The 26,122-nt window shown below is 46.5% G+C and overlaps 3 protein-coding genes and 1 long non-coding RNA gene across 6 annotated transcripts in view; 1 reads left to right on the forward strand and 3 right to left on the reverse strand.

Annotated features, from left to right (window-relative positions):
• The window catches only part of LOC126528954 (ATP-sensitive inward rectifier potassium channel 12-like), a 145,294-nt gene extending 136,571 nt beyond the window's left edge, over positions 1-8,723 (reverse strand). For 2 of the 3 annotated variants that reach the window (XM_072290027.1, XM_055069506.2), the window contains exon 1: positions 7,488-8,723. The gene's annotated coding sequence lies outside the window, so the exon portion shown is untranslated. The remainder of the gene's footprint in view (positions 1-7,487) is intronic. The other variant, XM_072290026.1, reaches the window with a different exon arrangement.
• Positions 8,724-8,801: 78 nt separating this feature from the next.
• EMC8-9 (ER membrane protein complex subunit 8/9) lies at positions 8,802-10,259 on the reverse strand. Its single transcript, XM_050176544.3, has one exon. The coding sequence runs from the start codon at positions 10,111-10,113 to the stop codon at positions 9,502-9,504; it is 612 nt and encodes a 203-aa protein (XP_050032501.1). The 5' UTR covers positions 10,114-10,259; the 3' UTR covers positions 8,802-9,501.
• A 3,022-nt stretch (positions 10,260-13,281) lies between these two features.
• LOC126529404 (tigger transposable element-derived protein 6-like) lies at positions 13,282-16,180 on the forward strand. Its single transcript, XM_050177008.3, has 2 exons — positions 13,282-13,331; positions 15,656-16,180. Exons 1-2 carry the CDS (start codon positions 13,282-13,284, stop codon positions 16,152-16,154), a joined length of 549 nt encoding a protein of 182 aa, XP_050032965.3. The 3' UTR covers positions 16,155-16,180.
• Positions 16,181-21,076: 4,896 nt separating this feature from the next.
• Positions 21,077-23,684, reverse strand: LOC140219899 (uncharacterized). The gene is made up of 3 exons (XR_011896166.1): positions 23,599-23,684; positions 21,527-23,465; positions 21,077-21,458 (listed from the first exon to the last, which is right to left on the reverse strand). It is a non-coding gene; the product is annotated as an uncharacterized lncRNA (long non-coding RNA).
• Positions 23,685-26,122: the final 2,438 nt, after the last annotated feature.

Here is a 26,122-nt window from a genome sequence, read left to right on the forward strand (position 1 = left end):
CTTGAGCGGCAGTGGAATGCTAGAGCGTTCAAGCATACAGCTACTGACGTGTTCGCTCCGGTACATACACGGTACCTGAAACGTCACCATCTCAAACTGCATCTTCGGTTTGCTTCAATCCGCCTTCCGGCTACACAGGCTCGCGTGGAATTGCTGAAATTTACTAACGACCACAAAATGCGATGGAACAACGTGTGTTAATTTAACAGAGAGCTTCAGGATTCCGCTTCTTCAGGATTCCGCTTCTTCTCTATCTTTCATGTATCTGTAATCTGTCAGATTTGCGCGCTAAGCAGCGCCAGCTGGTGCAGCCTGAGCGGCGCTGCTTAGCAGTGCGAAGGCTGGCGAACGGCGGAAACGGCGGCACAGCGGAAAACATACCCCGGTATGCCAAAACTCCCTAATAAAACGCACAATTTAATTAACAGAGCGGCGGCGTGTCACGTACACACATAAAAAGCGCACGGGGTGTGGTAAAACAGCATACAGGGTATGGTAGCACAGCGTGCGCGCAATGGTACTAGTACACAATGCCATTTGCAAGTTGCAAAATAATGCTGGCATCAACCTGTGCGCATAGTGCCAAACTAAATGGATACTTGCGTAAGCTGTGAGCACAAAGGTGCGAAGTTCGCAGATCTTTCACAGTTGCATGCAATTCGAAACGCTACACGGGCAAGTGGTGTTGCTGCGAGAATGCAAGTGCGCATGCGCAGATAGGGATCCCTATAGGGATACCACGATAGGCATCGCGGCGATAGATACGTGTAATCGCGTAACCTACGCATTATAAGAAGAGGCAATTACCTCGGTAATATGTCCAGGTTAACGACGAAGTGTGGCAGATTTACTGTTCACCAAGACCCCCTGAGATAAGTGGAGAGTTACCTATCAAGAAAGGGGTTGGGCAAGGAGACAAGTTCTGCAGTGCTATTACTCCCTGCATGCTTATATAGAAGTATTCAAGCCGTTAGGCTGGGAGTGCTTAGGAGTGAGGACAACGGCGAATATCTCGGCGACCTTCGGTTTGCAGATGACATCGTCCTGTTCAACAACACTGGGGACGAGTTACAACAAATGATTGAGGATTTTAACCGAGAAAGTGTAAGAGTGCGGTCGAACATTAATATGCAGAAGACAACGATACTTTCCAATAGCCTGGCAAGGGAACAAGAATTTAGTATCGCCATTCAACCTCTTGAGTCTGTACAGGAGTACGCTTATCTAGGTCAATAAGTCACAGACAAGGGACCCTGATGATGAGAAGGAAATTTACAGAAGAATAAAAATGGGTTGGAGTGCATGACAGATGTTACCAAATCCTGACTAGGTGCTTACCACTGTCATTGATGATAAAAGTGTAAAATCATTGCATTCTACCGGTGCTAACATATGCCGGAGCAACTTGAAAGTTAACAAAGAAGCTCTAGAACAAATTAAGGACCACGCAATGAGCTGTAGAACGAAAAATGTTAGGTGGAACGTCAAGAGGCAGGAAGAGAGCAGTATGGCTCAGAGAACAAACGGGGATAGCCGATATTCTATTTGACATTAAGAGAAAAAAAAAGATGGAGCTGTGCAGGCCATGTAATGCGTAGGATAGATAACCGGTAGACCATTAGAGTTACAGAATGGGTGCCAAGAGAAAGGAAAAGCAGTCGAGGACGGCAGAAAACTAGGTGGGGCGATGAAATTAGGAAATTTGCAGGAGCAAGTTGGAATCAGCTAGCGCAAGACAGCGGTAATTGGTGATCGCAGGGAGAAGACTTCCACCCTGCAGCGCAGATAAACATAGGATGATTAAGATAATGATCCTCTAAAGCCAGTGCCCTTGTATACCTTGAGCGGTGGTTCTTAGAAACACGAAATACTGTTCACAGACCTTGGCTGGAAGTTAGCCACGACAAACGCACGCGACAACAGACCCTGTGTGCGTTTGTCGTCTATCCACACGTGACTGGACACGCGTATATACGCTACCAAATTTACGGCTCGCCACAACTCTCTAACGCGGAGGACAATTGTTTGCTTAAACTAACGTTCACGAAAACACAACTGGTGAGAGCAAACAACATTGCTTGCCGTTTGTTATTGCTCTCCAGTATATGTAGAACACATTTTTCTGCTAAAATCACAAGAATGAACCGTGGCGCTGCGATCGTTCGTCACCAGGGATACGTTAGTGAATGGACGTGTCTCGTACACCTGCCATCGCCATTATTCTTTCGACAATGCCTTCTTTCTCGCTGCGCACATACATATATACGTCGCAGACGCTGCATCCACCTGATTCGACGTTGGCATTTCGACATAGCTGAATTGTGGACCGTCTGTAGCGCATAAACACACACACAAAAAAAAATTGCACGGGATTAAAGTTGCGACATTTGTGATGACTAAACGAACATTGCACCAGGCTCCACGCTGCAGATGTTGTAAGCACCGTCGCTAATTAGTTGTGCAGGATTTATTACACACCATTTGGCTATAAACCTTAGCTGCACTTTGATTCCAACGTGTGCAGTGGATCTGCATAATTTTGTTGTTTGTCTTCCCTGGACTCGACGAATTTCTTTTTTCTTTTATTTTTTGTGCACAAAGCAATACACGCGCTCGGGAAATATTTCCTAAAATCGAGACATAAATGCTTGTCCGCGCGCATCGTTTATTGCAAAGTATATAACCGGGGTTCACCGCATTTCCGTGGCACTCACTAATACGTATATAGACATATCGATCGCCAACCTGGAAACGACCCGGTCCGTACGCTTGGCCGGGAGCGACGACGCTTACGACGAAGTTACCGCAATAGCGAAGACTTTCCTGGCATCCGGTGTTTTGTTACAAGGGCGTATACGACTCGTACATAGGCCCGGGGAAAAATTTAAAAAAAAAACGCTTTATAGCTAAAAATGTTAATGAGGTGCTTTGAGGCCTCCAGTGACAATCACAAGTGGCGTTTGAAATATACTTATAAGATAAAAACACAGCGTAATTATCACGAGGTGTCCGCGCGGTATATTCGTCGCCACAACAGCAACAGAAAAGTAAAACAATTAGGAGTCCAAAATAGAATCCAGAAAAGCTTACGAAAAAGGGGGAAAAGAAATCTGTTGACCAATGTCCGTGCGTTATCGCCAAACATGGGTACCCTCACCGGGACATCCTCCTCCTCATCTGCCCTCACCCTCACCTGGTGATGTAGGGGGGGAGCTGGGGGAGGGTGCGATGACGATGTGAGATTAAATAACGAAACGGCGACTCGTGCTGTCGAAGCGCAGAAAAAGTCAGATCGTACGCGTGGTGTGGGCTTAAGAGAGAGAGCAAGGACAGGAAACGCAGGGAGGCCTGTAGACGAACACCCGGTTTGCTACCCTACACTGGGGGTGGAGGAAAGGGGAATAGAAAGAGGAAAATGGGGAGAGAGTAAGCACTGAGTACGTCTGGGAGGGACACTATACACAGGGGCGCTATAAGCGGTCTCTTAAGTACAATACTTCAAGTGTGGGTTTAAAGTCTAACGTGTCGAAGTGCGCTGGCAGGAAGTTTCCTTGGCGCACACGTACGTCGAAGCCCACTTTCAACTGGCTAAAGTCATAAACGGATGTTGATGTCAGCTGTAGCAAAATCCATTGAAAGCTGTAGTCGCCGAGAGCGGCAGCGAAAGCGGGAGGAGTGATAGCAACTTTTTGAAGTCACTCCAATTTTCTTTTGTTTCACTGATCACCACAGGTGAGCGCGCTCTTTTATTCGAAGTAAACATCCTGGAATTCACCTTTCCATCCTCTAATTAATTGTAAAACAAAAATTTGAGTTTGAGGATTTTCGGGCCGATAGCGTTTGTTGACGCAATGAACTAAAGGAAACATCAAGCTGAAGGGGAAAAAGGCATGTCGGTAATACAGCTATAGAGCTTGTCTACAGTACACCTAAAAAAACTTGTTTGCTTTAGTCTTGAGCTCGCGTATGGCAACGACTGGCCGAGTGACTTTTTTTACAGTAAGCATTCAGCTTACAGTATACCCTTCCGCCCAGCTTTCACAACGTCGAGCTGTATATTGCGGCGATTCTCAATGATAAGAACAGCAGAATAGTTGAACAGATTAACACGTACTTGCTTAGTATACATTCATGAATTCCGACAATTTCTCCGTTTTCAAATCCCCGTAACAAGCCTGAAACATTCGGCACGAAAAAACACCGCTATAGCGATTTGTTAGAAACGTGACAGCTTTCGAGCACATACAATTTACGTTCCATGTAGTTCACCATCCATTGGCACACAATGTAAGAAATAATGGTTAGCTTCATGCTGTAAACAAACATACTTATTGCTGCAAAGGCATTCGCTTCGGCATTTCAGTGCAATAATGTAGGCGTATTTAACTACTAGCGATGTGTCGTAATTACTACTGGAGTTTCATTGCTTGTTCGTTGTTTGTTTGTTTGTAACTTTGCCAACTGCCGATATGCGCAACCGCTGTGGCGTAAGTGGAATATGAGGCCAAACTCGTGCTTGACAGAAGCAGCAGCGCATAGTTTCCGAGTCACCACCCGCTGCCACGCGCTCGGAAAAATTCGGCTTTGATCGACGAGCACGTTCGCACCTTGAGTGGCATTTCGAAATTTCTGCAAATTTCTACAAACTTAACACGGCCGTCGGATGAAGTTTACCGCCACGAAAGCAAGAACGTAACCTCGTCATGCTGTGACGCGGTGCTTGAGCATGTTCGGGACAACCATGCAGCGAGAAAGATCGCGGGGTTTGCCATGAACCGCTTCACATGCGATCGATTGGCTGGACTGTTGTGTACCCCTGTATACATGTATATTCGGTAAACGCATTCTTTCTTTTCCACCTTGAGGGTGAGGTGAGGCCGGATAATTTTCTTTTTTTTTTTTTTTAGGCGAGGACGATGGTGAGGCAGAGCGGTCAAATTTCTTCAACGGCAGGGTGAGGACGGTACTTGCGTCGTGAGGGTGAGGGAGAAAAAATAGAAATGAAGGCAGTCTGCCAGCTAGGTATACCCCGATTTGGCGATGAAATTGCAGTCATTAGGTTGCTAGACAAAAAAAAAATATTTCTTCACGTCAAAAGACAAACAAGGACGCCGACCCAAAAAGAAACGTGTTCAAATAAATAAATATTAGACGTTTCGGCTTCCGTAAGGCGCAACGCCTAATGCTTATCAACACCTCCATGGCCGGCGTCTTTCTCTTTTCTTTTGTCATGAATCTACAACAGGACCAGACGAGGTGTCGTCAAACCATCGATTTTACATTCATTACGTCCACACAAAGTATATATATATATATATATATATAAAGAGAGAGAGACGCGAGGTAGAACATTGAATCGGATGCATCAGATGCTCGACAGTTAGGAGGCCTGCCGCGAAACATCGTCCGTGAAAACCTGATTACGCTTGCGAGTGAGCACCCAACTCCTCTCAGCTGTTCAGGAAAACGCATCCACGGGCTTATCTCCGTCGCTCTATAGTGGTTCCTTATCTCTACTGCAAGCTCTGCATTGCAACGACTGCACAGGTCGTTAGAGCGTGACGAAACGCAGGCCCATTTCTTCGCAAGCGTAACGCCTTCTTCGCGCGTACGCGTTTGGCACTACTATAGCAACGGATCTGCGCGACAGCTTTCTCTGTGTCTCGTGCTCGTACCGTTCTTAGCTGCCTACACGAAGGCAAACGACGCCTTTTAGCAGCAATTCGCACCGCGGCACCACAATTGACGATGTCGTCTGCATCTCGCACGTACGGAAACGCACGGACTTCTGTTTCCGGCACTTGTTTTCCGCGTTTCTCTCCAGGAGGTCACCGATGCGACAAGAATAACGGCGTCGAGATAGACACTCGCGTAATTTGGTCGAAATATATAGCAACACGTTCGCGCGTTCCGCATCAGGAAAGTCGACGTCGTCTGGTAGCTGCTGCACGCCTTTGTGTGTCGTCTGCAGTGACCTGCACCATGCGCGGGAATGCCCCGAACGGCCGTCGTCTGCGTTAAAAAAAAAAAAAAAAAAAAAAAGTGAAGTCGTCTGCGACGCTCGGGCAAAAATACAAAAAAAAATCGTCTGCACTTAGCGCAGACGACGCCAGACTGTGTTCGCGCCATCTTCCTTCAAGGGTCTCGTCCGGCGGCCTAATCTTTTGAGAATGGGGTGCCGCTCCACTACGCGTCATAATGATAGGAGATTGACGCAACGGGGAGACGGGCGTTCGTACGGTGCCAGAGCGCAAAAATGGGAGAAGCGGTGCCATCACAAAGTGATGCAGGAGAACAGAAGGATGGCCGCCATTTAATTCGTAGAACACTTGGACAGAAGAGAAACCGCGTAAGCCGCTGTTCCATGGATGGAATCCATAAAAGAAAAGAAACACTTTCGCTTTTTTTCTGCGGGAGGTACGAGCGTTACGGCTTGCCACACACAGCATGCCTTCCCTATAGCTGAGGGTTGTGGGAAAGTCCTCGGCACAGGACGACACAGAAAACGCCCTCGCGATGGACGCGACGAACGGCACTTCACGGCTTCGACGGTAATGTCGCTCTCCTCTCTTTCCGTTCGAATGCTCGAGGAGAAAAATTAACAGAAATGTCGCCAGCCCCGTCCTAGATACACGACGCGAGAACCTCTCGTGCACGCTCGTGGTAGTACGTATCCGACCAGCCGCAGCCATCAACACGCACTGGCCCGAGATATCTAGTTAGCGCGACCATTACATTGTGCGCGCTCGCGTCCAAGGACAGATCACTCAGAGCGATATACACTCCTCAAGCAGTGGGACGCCGAAGAAGGTATGGCGCGCGCGCTCTCAAGTCAACGCCAGCGAGATAACGGCGGGGCATCAAGCCACGTCTAACGATACTGTGCCATGCACACGCATGCGCTCACAACATAATCGCGTGAGAAGTGACGTAAGTGAGGAATTTATAGTTGAGAAGTCGTTGGAAATGGGTGGTTCGGCGCGCATCTGCACCAACGTGCTTGCGCAAAGCACGCAACGAAGGAACCAGCAACAAGTGTCTGGGAAAGGAGTCAGCTGCTGAACGTGTACACTAAGCTGGAAACTGTTCTAGAAAGCTCGGTGGCAGACGACATTTTTGGAGCATCGACTATCGTTTCGTCGGCTCGTGAAAAGCAGACGAAACAAGAACGGACGATCGAGGTGTACTGCGTGTTCTTGACGTTCTCCGGGCGAGCAGACGAAAAGACGCACACCGCGGCGTGACAATGCATAACTAGTTGTAACGTCAGGTTTCACGAAACTGGTAGCGAATGACAAGCAGGAAGCATCGTACGCGTACGTGAGTGAATCTTTGCTCGTGAACCATCCAGTCGTCGGCTTCGACCCTGATGCACACACATATACATCCGTCGTCCAGGCGCACGCACGCTTCCAGCTTTCAAAACCAGACAACGACAACCTTGATGTAACCGAAACTTGCCAGAAATATGAGAAACTATCACTCACCCCTACACAGCTGCGGCGGCGATCTTGCACTTGCTTTCGCTTGGGAGAAGGCTTCTCTCCGTATTTCTGTTTTTTTGGTCGCGCTTCGTCGAAACGACACCAGCGCGAGCGCGCTCCGAGGTCGAGCTTCCTTCGAACGAATCCGACGGGACGGTTTCACCCGCGCCGAAGCGAACAGCTGCGCCTAGGCCACGCCGCGACGGGACGGTACGTCCGCGCTCGCTTTGCGAACGGGCGCCAGTGGAAGACAAGGCACACACTCACGGTTGCGACGACGCCACGAGGCAAAAGGTTCGTCCCAAGGGCCCATCAACGAGCCAGCGAGCACTCCAACACCAAACAGAAGACAACAAAACTTGTTCGCTAGAGCAACCCCCACTTCTTCCGGCCGATGGCGCACGAGAAAAACTTTTGCCCCCTCCACTACACCACCACACCAGGCAGCAGCTTCCCTCGGGGCCGAAACTTGCAACGAGGCAGCAACACTGGGAAGCCCGAAGCCGCTCCCCGATTGGCCGAGAGCGGCGCTGACGTCATCGTCCCGCAATCGGCCGTCGTCTGCGAGCGAGGCGCAACAAGTGTGATAGCAGACGACAAAAACGCGGTTCGGCCGTCCCGCTCCCAGTGCGAGTGAGGAAAGAGCTAGAAAGATTGATTTCTCGAGAAAGAGGCGACGCGTCATTCTATTAAGTGCAGTCTTTTGGACAGCAGCTGATGTTCTCAGCTAAAAGAAAATTGACTCGACAACCAAAATTTTCTTGCAAGTACAGATTGTAACTGTTGCTGACACCTGTGAAGCGTGTTTTCAAAACCTCCGACAAGTATTTTAAATGGGCGGAGTTTACAAAGTTTGCTGTATTCTGCATATGTAAGAAATGCAAGAGTTCCTGACGGCACGTAGGGTTAGCTTATATAATGCACTCAACTGTCACCACTTCACGAATGATTTCAAGGGTATTCGCTTCTTTTCGGTTCATTGTGTGCTCAGGACTCCCGCACTTTCTTCTTTTCGCCATTAGAGCGATCTGCGTGCATATAACGCGTAGACAGCAAGGACCATAACGCGTTACGAAACTGCCGTCGAAAGCACTTCGCGTCGCCAAGCGCAATGCAAATCGATGCCTCGACTTAGCCTTGGCCCCTACGTTGGTACGCTTCCTGAAGCGCGCTAATGGGTAGTGCGAGATATTTCTACGCGAAGCTCGACTTTGACAGTTCTAGCCTCACCTTAAATATAGCGGCCACCATTAAAGCGTTATATAGTTACGGATCACAAAAATAAGCACGCATCAACGAAGACATGCAGACAATAAATAGCAGTGCCAATCATTTTAATCATCTCTCAAAACAAACAAGTTATCTAAGAAAACAACAAAAGTTCAACAGACAATAAACAGATCCGGGCAGAGCTGTACAAGTGCAGCAAGTAGACAACTGTGGACATGAATTGCACCAAGTGTGCAAAAATTGTTCTTTGGGTCCCCATGACAATGGAAATTCGTCTGCAACTTATTAGAGGCGCTTTCAATCAAGTTTGCTACCAAGTCTGTGTTTCAGTGCCAGTAGATGCGAATAGGTTAAAACTACACTTTCGTTCAATGCGGTTAAAGTGATAATTTATTTAGTACTTTTTATTAGTTCTTTACACTTACGTACTAGGGCGTCATCTTTACGCTACGCCAGCGAGAAGATGCCGCTCCGTCGCCGGGTCAAGTTGCAGACGGAATCGAAACCACAGCCATTCACACCGTACCCGCCGTTGCGCGCGAGCAAATGTTACCATGTTGAACGCGACGCTCCACAAGCTGTCCTCCCAACAGAGAAACAAAAACGTACAACGAAAGCAGTCCTGGTGTCACATTCCGTGCTTTGACCCCTGCCCCAACACCACCAACATCGGCGAAACAAAAAAAAAAACGAAAATGTTCCTATGAAACCACGCAGTCGCTTCTGCTAGCCACTGCAGACAACTAGGGACGTCTGGTGGTGGCGTCGCGAACTTCACGTGCGGAAACTAGAGACACCTGGCGATCTCCTCGTTAATCTCGTGATTGCACCAGTCCCGTCGGATGTCGTCCAGGTGGTTATCGAAGTCGGCGAGCGCGCGGTACGCCTTGGCCCGAAGTAGAGACGCCGTCACGCCCAGCGTCTTTTCGGCCAGCGCGAACGGTTTCTCGCGCCAGCGACCGTCCTGACTGCCGTACACCACGACGGGCGCCTTGTCGCAGTCCAGCGACACCAATTGGTTGTCGATCATGACCAGGCAGGCGTCCGCGAAGTTCTCGGCCACCTTGTCGGCGACGCGCAGCGCGATCTGGTCGGGCGCCGAGTCCCTGAGGTGCTCGTTGGCCTGGTAGTAGCCGGCGATCACCAGGCCCGCGTTCTTGCAGTGCTGGTCAATTTGTACGAGCGCCACTTCAAGCATCGGCGTCAGTCCTAGGCACTGGTGGAACAGGGGCACGCTGTCTATGATGTGCAGTTGCGACGATGGCTGGTCGCCCGCGCGACGGCGTTCGTCGGCAAGCAGCACGCCGTTGACGGAGCTCTGCGGGTACTTGAGGCAATGCATTATCATCTTGCTGAAGGCGCGGACGCCAAATTGCACGTCCGCGCTGCCGCCGGCCATGTTTCACTCGCGTCGGTGGCCTCGAGGAAAACGGAAGTGACTTCGATTGGGCCAAAAGCAGGAAGTCGATCGCCGGCGTTTGCGGACTAGTTCGTCAGACGGCCGCAACAAAATAAATAGGCGCTAATCGTCGTTTGCGATCGTCCTGCCGCCTTGCATATAAATATTAAAAGTCTCAAAAGCGAGAAAATTTATGTGAGATATGTCTCTACACAAATCATTACTTGCCATATACACATCTGGCCCTTTGTTGAATAGAACGAAAAAAAACAAGAAGTCTTCGAAGCAAAAATTACGTGCGAAGATAGCAGACGACACTACAGGTTTATAGCAAGACGCGTTCTTGAAAGGAGAGCATTTGAAAGACTGCACACAGCAGCACAAATATCGTTTCTTTTGTTATTTGAAATAGAGAACACGCCAAGTTCAAAACGTTGTATGGGTGATTGTTTGGCATGATTCGTAATAAATCGTAAAGCTATCGGACGACCGGCCCTGTGGCGCACTGCAGTGTACCTACCGTAGTTTCTCCAGGCAGACAATGTGCTGCAGTTTCTCGACAAATTGTACACGAGCTGAGCAAAATGGAATTTAGCTTCTTCACAGCAATTTTTCACCGAGTAAAAGGGTGCCCCGTTTCATACCTATAAACGTCCATAAATACTTTGCTACTTACGTTGTACGCAAACAATAATTACCGACATCTGTCTTAATTGCGTGAGCTTCCTTCCCTTAACACTTTCCTTGCCTGTCAAGAACAGGGTACACAGCGTTAAAAAACATAGCTTTCAGTTCGCTACCCTGCACTGGGGAAGTGGTAATTAAGAGGGGAGAGAAAGACGAACAGGAAAAACATAGATGGCGATTATTGTTTGGGGACAAGCGCCAAAAGGTGAAAACTTTTCTTAGAGTGTATATTAAGCAAGCCTGCTGGCACTATATCAAACGAAAGCGGCTTCAGCAATAAATATTTTATACACAAACATGAATAATGCAGACAAAAGGATGTAAATGAAATGCGTCGAACCGGCATGTCCATATTTGTTGTTCTCGCGACTTCAACATGTTGACATTGAGGAAATTGCTCCACACAATCAAGAGTTAACATAAGGCCGGTTAGACGAAGTGAGTTGCATCGTTACCGTTTCACCTACCGCTGCCCACCCCTTCCCCAACTACGCATGCGCAGCCGTCAGCAGGCGGCATCGGTAATGTTTTTCTGCTAAAGCATCCTGCTGCCCTCTTTTACTAGTGAATCTGCAACTACTACTTCGCACAGTCGGCCACGACGATGAACCCTTTGTTACACGTGCAGGTCCATACTGCACGTGTAATAAATGCTACAGGCCGAGTCCACAGCTAGTAGCCATCTTTTGTAAGCCCTACTCTATACCAAGACTTCTACAAGCTAGGTGGTAGCTCAGCTAATGCTCTCTCCACTTATGGCTAGTAGCCACTTTGGCAAGCACGGCTGGAGCTGCGGTGCAGATATTCAATGTGCAGACTTGTTTCAGCTTCGCAGGTGCTATAGTTAGCTCTACTTACCATGTTTACGATCCTGGAAGGTTGAATTCTTATTTTACGCATCACTACAAAAGCACAAGAAAAGCAACGACCACAGTAAAATTATCACTTTGAATGTGGTCAGTGTCTTTCATGAGCCAAGCTAATTTCTAACAAGATGAGCTGTTGTCGAGCCCTTGATTTCATGCCACTGAATTACAGCACAAATACCAAATTGATAATAATTTATAGAAGTAATAAATACAGTGCAGCAGAAAACTGTTTTAATACAAAGCACCAGTACCGAAATAGTTATCCCAACATTCACAAAGAAATGTATTTGCGCTTTATGTATTGTACTCCCACTCCTTGTAAACTGCTCCTTGTAAACTGCAAGACAATACTTTTAACCTAAGCTCGTGCAAGTATGAGCATTTTCAGTGATCAAATGGCATCAGCACTAACGAACTTCATTGTTGTAAGGGTTGGGGTCGGGCATTAAATTGATGGTAGCTGGCCCACGCCGTCGTCCAACTCAACCACGCTGAGGACATTGTTGAAGGGAGAGACTTGTTCTCATCGAGAACGAGGAATATGGAATTTATTTACAGTATCTACATGAGAACGTTACAGTTCACCAGTCTAGCATGACTGAAAGAGAATGCACACTGAACAGCCAACGACGGCTGCTTAAATATACTCTGTCCTCCCTGGACCCCTAGGTGTCGGAAAGCGGCCGTTCAACCATCGACCGATGGGAGCGTCAAAAGTCATCGTAGCCGACCCGCCTTTGAGGGGGAGGGTTTACACACTCACTTCCGCACATGTTTCACTGACCACACTGAAGTGAGAGGGTTCTCGCAGACAAGGGTCCTGCCCCGAGCAGGCGCCTCTTGATTCCAGTGTTGACTCCGCAGACAGTGGCCGCCGCGTCTGTCCATTGACTGACGACTTCTCAGACCCATGAGACGGCGCCACAAAACATCTTCCAGGAGTTCCCCCGCTCCAAACAAACCGTGACGGTGACGGCGAATCCACTAACAATACTTGGTCCGCCGACTGCGTCCAGACATACCGGCACCGCTCGCTTGGGGACGCGGCGTATTGTCGTCCTTACAAAGCGAGTCGCCGCAGCAGACATGCCGGCGCCAACGGGTTGTTGACGAGGCGCATTCTTGATTTCCCAGAGCGAGTCATCGCAGCGGGCCGGGCAGAGTTCGACGGTCGCTTCCCCGAAGTTCCCCAGCCCCTGCAGGCCGATCGTATCAATGCGTACCAAAGTTGGCAATGAAACATCATTGGAGGTTTTGATAGAACGTATGACATCTGTCGCTACACATGTGCAGCAGAAAAAGCGACTTTTCATTCTTCCCCTTTATTTTTAAGAATTGAAGATAGAGCTTAAACAAGTGTAGCAGTTCAGCCTAAGCACACACTGAGTGCACATGCCGCATTGCAGTCCACCCATTTTGTTTACCATTTTCAACATTCGGGCACCATGCCCGTAAATAGCTCTACCTTTTGTATGTAGAAGTGTATCAATATTAGCACACCATACCATGCATGACGGCTATGGCAGTGCACTTAATAAGCATGTCTGTCTAAAATAGTTCAACGATTTTAGACAGACAGATAAGTACGATTGTTTCCCTTGTTCCACAGGCCATGATCAGGTTCCACTGCATGTGCTCCTATCTGCCAGTAGACTTGCACAGGTGTGAAAACGCATAGATCCATATGCAAAAACTGCATATACAATTTCCAAGATTAGCACTCTAAACAGTTACGTGCAGTACTAATGGCAGCAGAACTGAGTGCAAGTGTGTGGAGAGTGCATTATTAGGAAGATAAAACAGGATTCTGAAAAGCTGTTTCCTATCTCTACACAGACACAACCTCGCAAAAGGGCCCATAGATGTTTAAGGGAGCAGTAAAAAATGAAGTTTATGTGATTTAGCATGGATGCCATGAATATGACTAGTACAGTGGGCTCTTTGTAAATGCACCTTCTTTACAGAGAACTTAGAAATCTTAATTATCAATGCAACAAAAACAAGAATGTCTTAGTTAACTTGGTAACTAAAATATTTATAAAATGCATACAGGGACCAAGAAGCTTTTTTTGAGAGCATTATTAAATGTAGTACACTTGATTTTCAGATAAAGCAAACAGTGCAGAAAAACAACAGACTATGACTTTGACAGAACTGTTAACTTAAAAGGCAGGAAAGGTGCGTTCACAATGCTCCCTTGAATATATATTTACAGTAACAAATGCTCTAAAAGACTTATTTTGCTTAAACCATGGCTGTAAAATGCATACCATTGTGACAATTCACACACAAAAGACTGATTTCTGGTGCTTTCAAAAGTTACAATTTGGAATTACAACTGAACTGTGGCTGGCCTACCACAAAAAGCTTGTTGTGGGCCCTAGAGCCATGTTTTGATTAGGAGGCCCACCATTTCTGTTCACCAGAAAGGCTTGATTTTCACCCTGGAATAAATTGTTGTAATCATCTACGGACAACTGGAATTTCTATGCAGAAACCTGGTCGATGAAATCACAGCTGCAGATCTTCCTTGGAAAGGTGCAGCTGCTTACACAACGATTTGCAGGCTCAATGGTTTCTAGTATTGTGCACGAGTTAAAACAACACATCAACAGTATAAAAAAAATTGTGCATCAGAATTATTAGTCTCTTCCAAAATCAATCAATGCACCTAGGAGAAATTCATTAAGGGAGTACTGACACAAAAATTTTGTGCCCCACTTTCGTGCTTTTTTTAGGTATACAGTTGCCAACCCCACACTTATGACACGGAGCCTCAATTCCTTGATTAGCACAAATAATTATTACATCACATTTTATGCAGCTAGTTGAAAATGTACTCCAAGTGCAGCACTATTTTGTACGTGAAGCAGGAGACTATTTGCGTCACCCAAACCATAGTTGGAATTCATACGATGTCACAAACAACTCGAGCACGAGACAGTTGGCTCAATGCAGTATAGTTGTGACAAAAGGCCGTCAGAGTGACCCTTCCTATTGTGTACTTCTTTTTGATATACAGGAGGACTCTTTCGCTTGTTATCCTGTAAAGTGTTGAATGATCTCTGTTTTCGCAGCATGTCAGTTGTGTCTGGTACAATGAGACCGCCACATTGAGTATTGGCGACATGAATAGACCTGTTACAAGTCCAAAGCCGCACTACACTTCGCGTATGTTTTGAGCTTTCACACTAAGAGGTAATATATAAATTAATAATATTTCTGTATTATTACACAAGTAATTGAGACTCCATAGCATAACTACTGAGTTGACGTCTATCCATCCTCGGTATAAAAGCGAGACGAAGAGTTCGTGGTACACTCCTAAAAAACTGCTCTCTCGTCAGCACAAACAATGACAAACAACCTTATGATTATTGTTTTGATGTCAAATTCACATTGAACATTGGGGAGTTCAAAACGGAAAGGTCATTCTCTTTACTGACAAATAGCACAACATAAATCTCCCTTTCCTGACGCTGACAGCATTTAAACATTGCAATTTGACTAACTAGAGTTCAGACTTATATTTATAACTAACTTTTAAAAACTAGAGGTTCCCCATCGATAAATGCAAGCATCGCTTGCTTTCGAAAATACACCAGAAAACACAGTAAGAATTCCATGCAACTAAGGTTATAAAATGCATCACATTTACATTACAGTCCAGCCCACTTATAACAGCCGCAGATATAACGAACGCTCGCTTAGTACGAACGAGGGCGGTGCTACCGTCAAAATATATATTGGGGCAATGGCACAGTGTCTCACATAGAACGAACTGTTGTGGCCTCAACACTCGGTTAGAGCGAACGCGAAGCTGTCGGGCCCCTGTAGTTGACCGAGCCGGCGGTGTTTGGTGCGGTTTCGCTGGACTGCGAACCCGCGGCAGGCGAATTTCGCGCACTTTGTGTTCCCCTGACACGACGCGAACACAGAGCGCACAAAGCGTCCCCCGGCGCTCCTTTGCGGGTAAAATAAATCAGCTTGCTTGCCGCCGTGGACATGTTGAAAGCGGCGTGGATGGAACTCACCGCCGAGTGCATAGAAAATTGCTTCCGCAAGGCGGGTTTTATGGGCCCAGGCACCGAGGACGCCATAGATCACCCACCGGAAGGCCGGTCGCACGAGGACTTGTGGCAACGCGTCGTTGACACGCAGCTGGCCGGACCTGACGTTGCCTGGGACGATTTCGTTTCTGCTGATGACGACGCCGACATTGCGGAGCCATGCACTGACGAAGCTATTGTGCGTGAAGTGCTAGCCCTTCCTGACTGCCCAGAGACCGACGAGGACGATGACGAGGATGCTGCTCTACCGCCGGTTGCTTCAACCGCGATCGGTTACATCGCGTCGCTTAAGGAACTCGTGTGCAGCAGAGGCCTTGGCGATGAACATATTACCGCGCTGGAAAAATTAGAAACGGCAGTGATGCGATCAGCTTTGAAGAAGCAGACATGCATCACGGACTTTTTTCAAAAATAAAGTGAACTTTCGTCTCGCTTGCTCTTTTTTCCTGTATTATAGGTGGTCCACTTAGTACGAACTTTGGATACAACGAACAAATGCCACGTGACGATCAAGTTCGTTATATGTGGGCTGGACTGTATAGGTGCAGATGACGCTCAAGCAGCAGTTTTGTCAACCGGCCTGCCGCTGTTTTGATAGTGTGACAGAATATTATTATTATTATATTCAGAAAATGTTGATCAGCTGATCCAAGCAGCACATACAACTACTTAAATTAAAACACCAAACTAATAACACATTGGCTATTAACAGCTTTAGGAGGAAACTTTAGCTCAGGCCCAACTCCAACGCGGCCAATTCAAATACATGTAAAAACAATACAGCAAAGACATTTTTCTGAGATAACCTCTGGACCGATTTCAGTGAATTTTTCGCATTTGAGAAAGTTAAATTCTAGTGACTGTTTGAATCGATATTTCTATTTAAGGCCTGAATTTTGTTTTAAAATTTTCAAAAATTTGAAAGTATGAAAATAATAGAAGCACGAAGTGTACAAATTAATAGCTCTGCATCAAGAACAGATATCGCGGTTCTGTACAGGCATCCAGGCTGTACAGAGGGACAAATTAGATATGTCAATTTATATTTTACGCGAGTTTGTTACGTTGTGTACAAGGGTTCTGCAAAAGCTGTATTTCCAAATTAATGAATTTTTTTTAGAATCATGTGTAACATATCAATTTTGTCCGCTTTAGATGTACTATCAAATGCAATTCACAGAATTGTGATATCATTTTTCTTTGCTGAGTTAGGGAGTTGTAAACTTGATAGTTTCGCTTTCTGAAAATGTTCGATTTCTGCCAATTTTTAATAAAAAATGACAATCTAAATCGAAAATTCGAAACCAACAGTAACTAGAAACCAACAGTAACTAGATTCTAAGTTTTTCTTTTAAATGCAACGAACTTCGTCAAATTTGGTGCAGTGGTTGCCGAGAAACAAAATGGACTTTGTTTTGGCCTTGTTTCTTGTCCCAAACTTGTCATTGCTTTTTCTCTGCAGCCAGATTAATCGTACATTACTTAAAGCTCACATTCCATGATAGCTATGAATCACTTCCTCCAATGTTTTCCTCTTGCAATGAGAAAGGTAGAATCTTATATGAACAGTGACAGTTTACACAGAAATTCAAATTAGACCTCCGAGGGAAGACAGGTGCTCCGTAAAAAAAAAATCATTAATATGCTCGGAACAATAAAAATGGAAAAAAATGCAGACTATATTGACCGCACGTTGCACTGTGACAACACTGCGACACAGCTGTCTTGACAGTCATATGGGATAGTGCAGCGAAGAAACCATTCAGTAAAAACAGAACGAGGGTCAACTGTTGGTTAGGGTATCTTACATCAGCAAATTTTTAAAAATAAATTATATGCATTCAACCAAACAATACAGACAAAAGTACTCTAAAGTTCACCAGGATTGCGGATAGGCTTTTCACATTTCAGACGGGAACATTGAAAGAATCACACAGTACTGAATTTCTTAACCTTGAAATTGCAAGTTTCATTTAGCTAATGTGTAACGGTGACTCAAAATAGCATGCAGTGCCGGACAAATTTTTTTATCGACCTTAAAATTTAAATTTTCATAAAATGTTGCATATGCATGCCTATGAGCTGCTGACGGTTTTGTTTTACTCCCTTGTGGCTTCCCTTGAAACGGATCACAAACTTCTACTCTTTACTGTCATCATTGTACAAGAAAGGCCTCAGCTACAGGTGGCTAAGGTGGCCGTTGGCTTTGGCGACTGCACTTGTTTTCGGCCTGCCGTTGGTATTATTTGCGTTGCCGTAATGCCTACTAATTGGGTGGACACCGTTCCATCAGCTAAATGTGGGGCCACTAGCAGTATGCTTTTTTGTTTTTTTGGTTTGGGAGGTCAACGAACGGTGTTGCAGCGACTGTCATGCGATATTGTTTTGGTTTCGCTTATTTTCCCTCTGCCTTCGAAGCCTGCGCGAGTGTTATTTACGCGATCATGTTTTAATACAGTGCATGCATCGTGATGAATATAGTGTCGCAACCGCATATCGAGTCGGTAACGGAAATACAAAGCTCCCGTCGTAGCCTCAAAGCCAGTACCATATTTAAGTTGCAAAGAGGCAAAAGAGAAAAAAATTGGCAGTGGCTTGGCTCGGTTGTGCCAGGATATACATAGCGAAAGCTAAGGCATAGCATGGTTAGGCTTCGTTAATCTCGATTGCAAGTCCAGGTTAGTCTGGTTGTCTAGCTATGTTGCGGCGTTTAGCCAGTCGTTCGGCGCGCTGTTCGTCTGTTTCTTGTGCGATTCGTTTCCTCTTCATCTCGTTCTGATGTCGATTCCAGGCCTCCTCCTGCTTATCAGAATTGTAGCCGTCCATACTGCCGCCTAAACTGTGGTTGCGGCGCACGCGAGCTCTCCTTTTTAATCCTCCGACATGTTATCAAGCATGCGACACAGCTGGCGAAGAGAGCGGAGGCGAGCGCAACGACGAGGAACGTGGTGTGACGTCATACCAAAGGAAGGCGCCTGTGGCTCGGCGCTACTACTGGCGCATGCGCAGTAGTGACTAGGGAGCTAGAGATAGAGAGAGAGAGAAATATGCGCGGCGAGACGCGCGTTGTGACGTCATGTGCCTCCTCGGAGCACCGAAACGGCGAAATCGCAAATTCACGGCCAGTAAAGTATAAACCCCATGCAAGCAATTTCTTGCGCGACAGCGACAAGCGACGCGATGGAGATGGCTGTCGCGTTCGCTCGTCGCCCAGAAGTCAAACGGTCAAACTCCAAGCGAGCGACCGATTAGAGCGACAGCTCTCCATTGTTGCCAGTATTAGGAGATCGAGTTAGCGCCAAACGTGGCGTGGCACTTGCTATAAATATTTAACTTGATTTGTTTGGCTGTACAAAGTAACAAAGTGTTTCTGAAAGTCTTGCAATAGGTTTATTTTGTTTACATATCAAAATTTGGTAGTTTGCTCGTTCCGTTCGTATACTGAGAAGCGCGCACGTGCTAAAACCGGTAGTACGTCACTAATGCACATCCCGTTCCAGCTGCTTACTATTGGCTAGTCGCTCGTAGAACTTCCGGGCGACGAATTCTAGATTTGAAAGAACCGAGTGATCGCGCGACAAGACAGAGCGATCGCTCAGAGCCACATGGTCACATACTAAATACAGCATGACAGCTCACTCATAGAATAAATTCTCGTGTACTAGAGTATCATCACTGGGTCGATGGGGAGGCGCATGCAATGCGCGCACGCGTGAAGCAGCTAATCCGGAATATATTTGCGGCCGCGACGCGGCGCCACAGAACACCTATGGCGGCAATTTTAGTACACTTTATACAAATATGAAACTCTATGGCCATAAGTGTTCTGTGACGCCGCATCGCGGCCGCAAATATTTTCCGGATTATCTGCTTCCATAGAGTTACTATACTGACTCTAGAGGACAAGCTACCCATAGGGCCCATGCATTGAAATCGGGAACCGCAAGAGCGCCGCCATGTTGCTACGCGCCGAGGTTGCCAGCTCCTGAGGCGCTTGCTAGACTTGGTGACAGTAGTCAGTTTTAATCCGGCAACCGTTGCAGCTTAGCAGCATGGCGTCTCGCTTGTAGTGTCGTGATGTGTGCGTGCAGCCGTGTGTTTGGGCTTTATAAGTTGGTTCTTTATTCTATGTTGCGGGACGGTGTGGGTGTGGTTCAGCCTGGCCGTACAGGTGGCAGTTATGCAACCGAGGGATAATCCTGTTGAAGTTTCCGGCGGTATGCGGTTTTCAGCGGTCACGCCTGTTGCAGGAGTGTCACTCGACGAGGTAACGAGCTCGAAGCTGTGGTCAGATTCCTTGTTGGCGTTTCTTAATTCTCTTCGCACGGGCGCGGTATGTTGCAAAAGCCGCTTTCGCGATCTATCGCCGCGACGATAGATCGGTTTTTTTTTTTTATTACAAGTACTGATCCAGCTCTGTAGGGTACATGTAACCGACAAACGGAAGTCTCAGGAGAGCACCTGAGATTAAAATAAAGCAGGCGGCGCAGGAACTCCAGGGCACCCATGGGACAGTGGGGGGATCAAAGCACGAAGCAGAACGGTACGTAGGTTAGGGCCGCCGAGGCAGGTGTGTGCCAGGGAGTGTTCGCACGGACAGCTCCCCTGGCACGCGCAGCAGTGCCTCGCAAAATCGAGATACTTTAAAGCCACCTGCGCCCATGATCTTTCTTTTGCCTCGGTGCAGTGAGCACGATTAACGAGAATAATATGGAGGGCATCCGGTGCAGTCGCGAATGCGTCATGGCAAATGTAGCTCGCGTCGGCTGGCGTGCGTAGTAATATCAGAGTTGGTTGTATGAACGTTATGCATAATACGCTTTGTTACGGTACCTTAACGGAATGGGTCTAGAGGACGGTGTTGGTACATATTTCGTACCGCCCTAATCATATACCCCCCTCCCCTTTTTTTCTGTATAAATACAATTCCTTGCCATGACGGATCATAGCCTCCTTTATTTTTGAAAAATAGAGGAGGCTATGGACGGATTGACCAGTTCAAGTTGTCAACTTGTCAGTAACTGCCTTAGGAATCACTGTAATAAACACAATTCCACGATCGGATTGTTTACTCTCATTTTTTGTTGTAACGCTGAGGACTACATAGAACTTTATTTTGTATATGTAAGAGAAGTATGTGGATGTCACGAGCTTATGCCAATGTGCGATACACAGACAAAGCAGCTGCTACATGAACTGCATTGAGGGCCACACAACACATATGTAATTAAAGGTGCAAAATATAGGGGGAAGCTTCAAAATACGCTCTGTAGCACTGCAAAGTATAACATATATTGTATGTGTCCAATAAATGTTCAAAAAAACAATGCATCAATGTCCCATTTGCCTTCAAGTTTATTATCAAGTTCAAGTTTACTGATGTTTATTATGAGCATATGTACAACAGGAATCTACTGACACACCCGCAGTCAAGGTGGCTGTTCGAGGTGTGCTGGTTGCCTCAGTGTAAGAAAAAGAAAGTGGGTGAATGTCGACACCAGCGCCACTGCTTCTTGCCTCTGAGCTGCACGTACCTCCGCAGCATCTTTGTGCACAAGTGTGCTGGCGTGGCGAGGCATAGGAGTCATCCGAGAGAAAGAGTATTGTTTACATGGAGAAGTGGCTGTTCACATTGCCTGTCGCTTTCCCTCAAATGTTTCCTTGGCGACTAGGGTGACACGCCCGCAGTCAAGGTGGCTGTTCGGGGTGTGCTGGCTGCCTAAACAAAAGAAAAAGAACGAAATTAGATGAATGTCGATACCAGTGTTATTGCTTCTTGCCTCTTACCTGCATTTGCCTCCGCGGCCTCTTGGCTTGTGGAGTCTGTATGAGGGAGCTGCTGTAGCTAGGTGTAGGCATTGTCTGAGCAAAAAGAAAAGGCCATTCAAATGGGGAATTATGGAAATAAATGCAGTTGTTATGTCTGCTTCTTGCACTCTTCTTGCCTAAAGTTTTCAAACATAGTGTCCAGTACACACCAGCACTTTGACTGCTTCTGCTTTTTACCTGCAGGTGTTGCTGCGAGATCCTTAGTATGGCTGCGTGCAGCATTGTAACACTTGGTGGAGGCATTTGAAGTGGTAGCCAAAAATATAAAGAATCATCCTTGTCTGCATGAATGCGTTCAATTTCTAAATGCAGTGGTAACTATCACTATTAGTGCAAGGCCCCCCACATCTATGCGGCAAGTGCCATAGCTCGAAACTGAACTTTTTCCTTTAGTGTTTCACAAGGCATCTGATATGTCCACATTAGATGTGATGTGTTTGTTTTTATTTATCCCAGTGTGGAGAGAGCATCATTATATTGTTTTTTTTATTTTTGCGTGTCTTGTTTTTTGGTTTATTTCTGAATTGATCAAGCAGCAGTCTCATGATGCTAAAGTGACTTATGTAATGGCAATCAGCTTTTGTTTTGCAGAAAAACAACGCATTTCCTGACCCATTGTTTGACATCCCCTCACTCGCATAATCTTGCAGAGTATTCTACCTATATTGACTTGCTTGACCTCCACTAAAGAGTCTTGCATTTTCAAATACGACTCTTTCCTTAAAATCATTCGACACTTCTCATAATTTCTGTACCTTGGGCTTCTGATACCCTGCATTCACCATTTTTGCTTGTTTCTGACTAGAAATGTCTTCTTTAATTTAGAGCTTAAATTTTACTTTTGGAACACACGGAAGGGCTTGCCATTGCATATCTGCATAAAAGGGAAACATGTTTCATAAAGCATTTGCAAAATCCAATTGAAGATTGATGAATGCAGCTTGCAGTGTGATATGGCTGAACGAGCCATAAAAGTAACTAATCTCACTTGGTAAATTAGAGCACATATTAGTGTGATGTACATGATACATTACACTAATGTGGAAGGTTCTCTTGCTTATACAGCAAAATAATCGGTGTGCGAGAAAAAAATTATTTTTGCATACCCCTTGTACACACTGATTTAAGGAAAATGAGCTGGAGCTGTCCACATGATCTACTTATTTTACCTGAGAGTATGGTCAACAAAAATGTGTCCCAGCTGCTTAGTGGTATTTGAGATTATGTCAGTATTGCATATGTGCCTGTTGTCTAAAATAATTGAATTTTGAAAATGCTCGCAGGGATCTGATGTGCATATCTGCAGTTTATGGATACATGTAAAAGACTCAGCATCAAGTGCAAGTGAACGGTCCCACAGGCCCGGAGTCGATCATGCAAATAGATTCGCTGCACAAATTTGTGACCAGAAAAGATATTCCACATGAAATGGCATGCAAGGAAGTGTTGAAAATATTGCACAGTTAATAAAACGCCTACGCTATTAATATGTGGGTTGATGCACTCGTTATGCAAAACGGAGGTGAGGCGTGCAGACAGGACACAAGAGTAGAGTATTTACAAGCAAACAACACGAGCGCCGCCCACTTCTCTACTCTTGTGTCCTGTCTGCACGCCTCACCTCTGTTTTGCATAATGAATCCTTACCAACTAGCTCAGCTTTCTGTCGTTCTAAGTCTCGATGCACTCGATTTCGTCCGCATTAGGCACTCGCCTCTTGATTACTTCGTGGCGCAGAAATACTGGGCATCAGGCTGTTTTTCTGCTGTGGCCTTTGTAAAAGCGTGATTGTTCAAAGTTTAACAGCTAAACAGATTCTTTGAGTTGCTTGCGGCTTCGCCAGTACAATTCCGGTGCGCTGGTCCGCCTGTCCAGCAATTTCCTACTGAAGGGAAACCTGCAAATAAAAACCGCTCCGCATGTAGAAAAATGCTCTACTGTGCATGACACTTCTCAAACGATTGTGATGCACCACAAGAGCTGCCTACTCGCGTGATATTCTCAACAAGGAGATACATTCGTTTACTTACATGTGAAGGTATATGCCAGAGCACTTAGTTGCTTCGGTGGCACATAAGGCACGAGTGTGCCATAGCGTCCGATGTCGACGCGCGATCGCATGTCAAACCTAAACTGTAGGAAACTACTACGCATCCAAAAAACAGATTCGAAACCGAAATTCGCGTCATCCTTTATTGCATGAATGCGTACATCGTTATTTACATAAGTCATGGACTTAGCGATCGCTTTCTGTGAACTTAATATTAACGCACCACCTTCATAAAGCCATCAGGTATGCGTTTTTAGATGACAAAGCATAAGTTGACCTGTACTTGTTTTCAGCTTTTTCAATAGTAATTGCGCTGGCCACATTGACCAGTAGCAACAGGGACGAGACGGTCATTAGAGGAAACGCCAGTTCACGGGATTGGCCAGTCGTTTCAGCGGGTGCGAGAGAGAAAATCTGGGGGCGTTTGCGCCTGAAATTTCTCCCTTTGCCTAGGTACTACGGAGGAGAAGCCGATTTGCTTGTTTCGTATGCGTTTGTCCCTAGGCGCGCATTTTGCCGTGTGTCGGCTGGCGATCCTTCAAATCAATGTCTCCTTTCTTGACGAAGCCGTGCGTGCCATGCGTCGTGCATAAGTGTTCCTCCCGCGTCTCCTTGGATGTTGCCGGTAGGTTTGTTGCGCTTTTTGGTAACATACGGAACGTGCGACGGGATCAGTGAACCTGTGATATCGAGGACCAATCGGATAACTTAATGCCACGGCGTAATGCCAAAGCATTACGCCGTGTCCATGATGTGTTGGTTATCGGTGCATACTGCACCCTTCAAGAGATACGCGTGAACATGCATGTCTGCATGTCGAAACACATTTAGCACCCTGTAGCTGGGAAAAGCGAAAGTCGTTATGCAATTTATGGCCGTAGACCACTCTGAAACGTGATGGCGGCCGCAGTGTTCCGACTGGTGTTATAGAAGTGGCGGGGTGCTTTTTTCGTCCCGACGATATAATGGATTTTTACCAGTACTGCGACAGGACGGCATACGTTACCGGCAAACGGAGCCCTCACGAGAGCACCTGAGCTTATAATAACGCTCTGTCTAAATGTACATCCGATCCCGGCCACGGCGGCCGCATTTCGATGGGGGCGAAATGCGAAAACACCCGTGTGCATAGGTTTAGGTGCATGTTAAAGAACCCCAGGTGGTCAAAATTTCCGGAGTCCTCCACTACGGCGTGCCTCATAATCAGAAAGTGGTTTTGGCACGTAAAACCCCATAATTTAATTTAAATGTACGTCCGACTTGACTGCTTTGCTTCCGTTTCGCTAGCTCTGCGGCTCCCGCTTACCGATTTATTGCACATGGTTTTGCTGAAGAACCTTTATTTATATCGAAGGGGACCATTCAAATATTCCATTTAAAAGTCAGAGAGCAGCGTACAAAAAGCGTTGCACGAGCGAAGGTACTGCTTCAGGAGAGCATGCCTGGTCTACACTATGGCCCCTATTCCTCGCCCGGGAGGAGACGCAAAACATCTTTAATGAGACGAAAGATGGCTCATTAAATCAGTAATCCGCCATCACCAACTCGGCACGAGCGCCGCACAGGCGAGAAAGTCTTTCCGACGTACACCCACTTTAGCAGTACATTTCAACTCGACATAGGCGACAGATTTCAAGAAGCACAGGCTGGTACACTTGGCTCACTGTAGCCCAGTACTGCCCGGTACTGCCATTTTTATGAGACACCTGCTGCTATCCCTTGCCACAACTGCGCCGTCACTTCCTTAACAGCGCCAGGACTGATGCTTGGCATCAGTAGCATTCGTGACAGAAAGTGCTTGCTCTTTGGCAACTTATGACCCAATTAATTTGCTACTTTCTTCTGAAATTTGTGCTCATAAGTGCTGCTCTTGTCGTCACTGTCAAACTGATCTCCTTTGTGTGATCCCTTGTAGTTTTTCTGTACCCTTCTCCCTGCACATGCTTGATCACTTTTTGTTGCTCTTCCCTGTCTCCATTCCTCTACAGTGGCACTGTCTTTTGCTATATGTGCCTGGCTGTCTATTGCTTATGCCGCATGTTCAGCTGTAATGATTTCCTTCGCCAGATACGTGAATTATTAATTGCTAAAAAAACTTTTATCTGCAGGGTCTCCTGGAAATTCATCCACAGCTGGAAACCAAAATTGTGCTTCATCCCAGACCACAGCTTATCTCCACATCAAAGCCTCATATCACCATTACATCTCCAGTCTCACTCACGTTCGCTCTGAACAGAAAAAAAAAAAAGAACAGTTGCTGCACTTCACAAGGCAAGAATCCATCTCATCATTTTCTCCTGGGGGGGGGGGGGGGGGGTATTCTGTAAGAGTACACCTAGTGGGCTGTCCATTTCGGCCACTGCTGATTGGATTCAGCTCTGTGAGAGGAGGAGACGAGCAGCCCTAGCCAATCAGTAGCGGCCGAAATGGACAGTCCACTAGGTGGGCTCTTACAGAATACTCCTCCCCACCCCCCACCCCCCCTGCTCACCACATCTTGCCTG

Source organism: Dermacentor andersoni, chromosome 8 (genome assembly GCF_023375885.2).
Source record: "Dermacentor andersoni chromosome 8, qqDerAnde1_hic_scaffold, whole genome shotgun sequence".
Lineage (NCBI taxonomy): Eukaryota > Metazoa > Arthropoda > Arachnida > Ixodida > Ixodidae > Dermacentor > Dermacentor andersoni.

Excerpts from the sequence above, each read along its gene's own strand:
- EMC8-9 (XM_050176544.3), bottom strand. The coding sequence starts at position 10,113 with ATGGCCGGCGGCAGCGCGGACGTGCAATTTGGCGTCCGCGCCTTCAGC.
- LOC126529404 (XM_050177008.3), top strand. The coding sequence starts at position 13,282 with ATGATCAGGTTCCACTGCATGTGCTCCTATCTGCCAGTAGACTTGCAC. Across the intron at positions 13,332-15,655 it reads CTGCCAGTAGACTTGCACAG|CTTGCTTGCCGCCGTGGACA; the intron begins GTGTGAAAACGC and ends AAAATAAATCAG.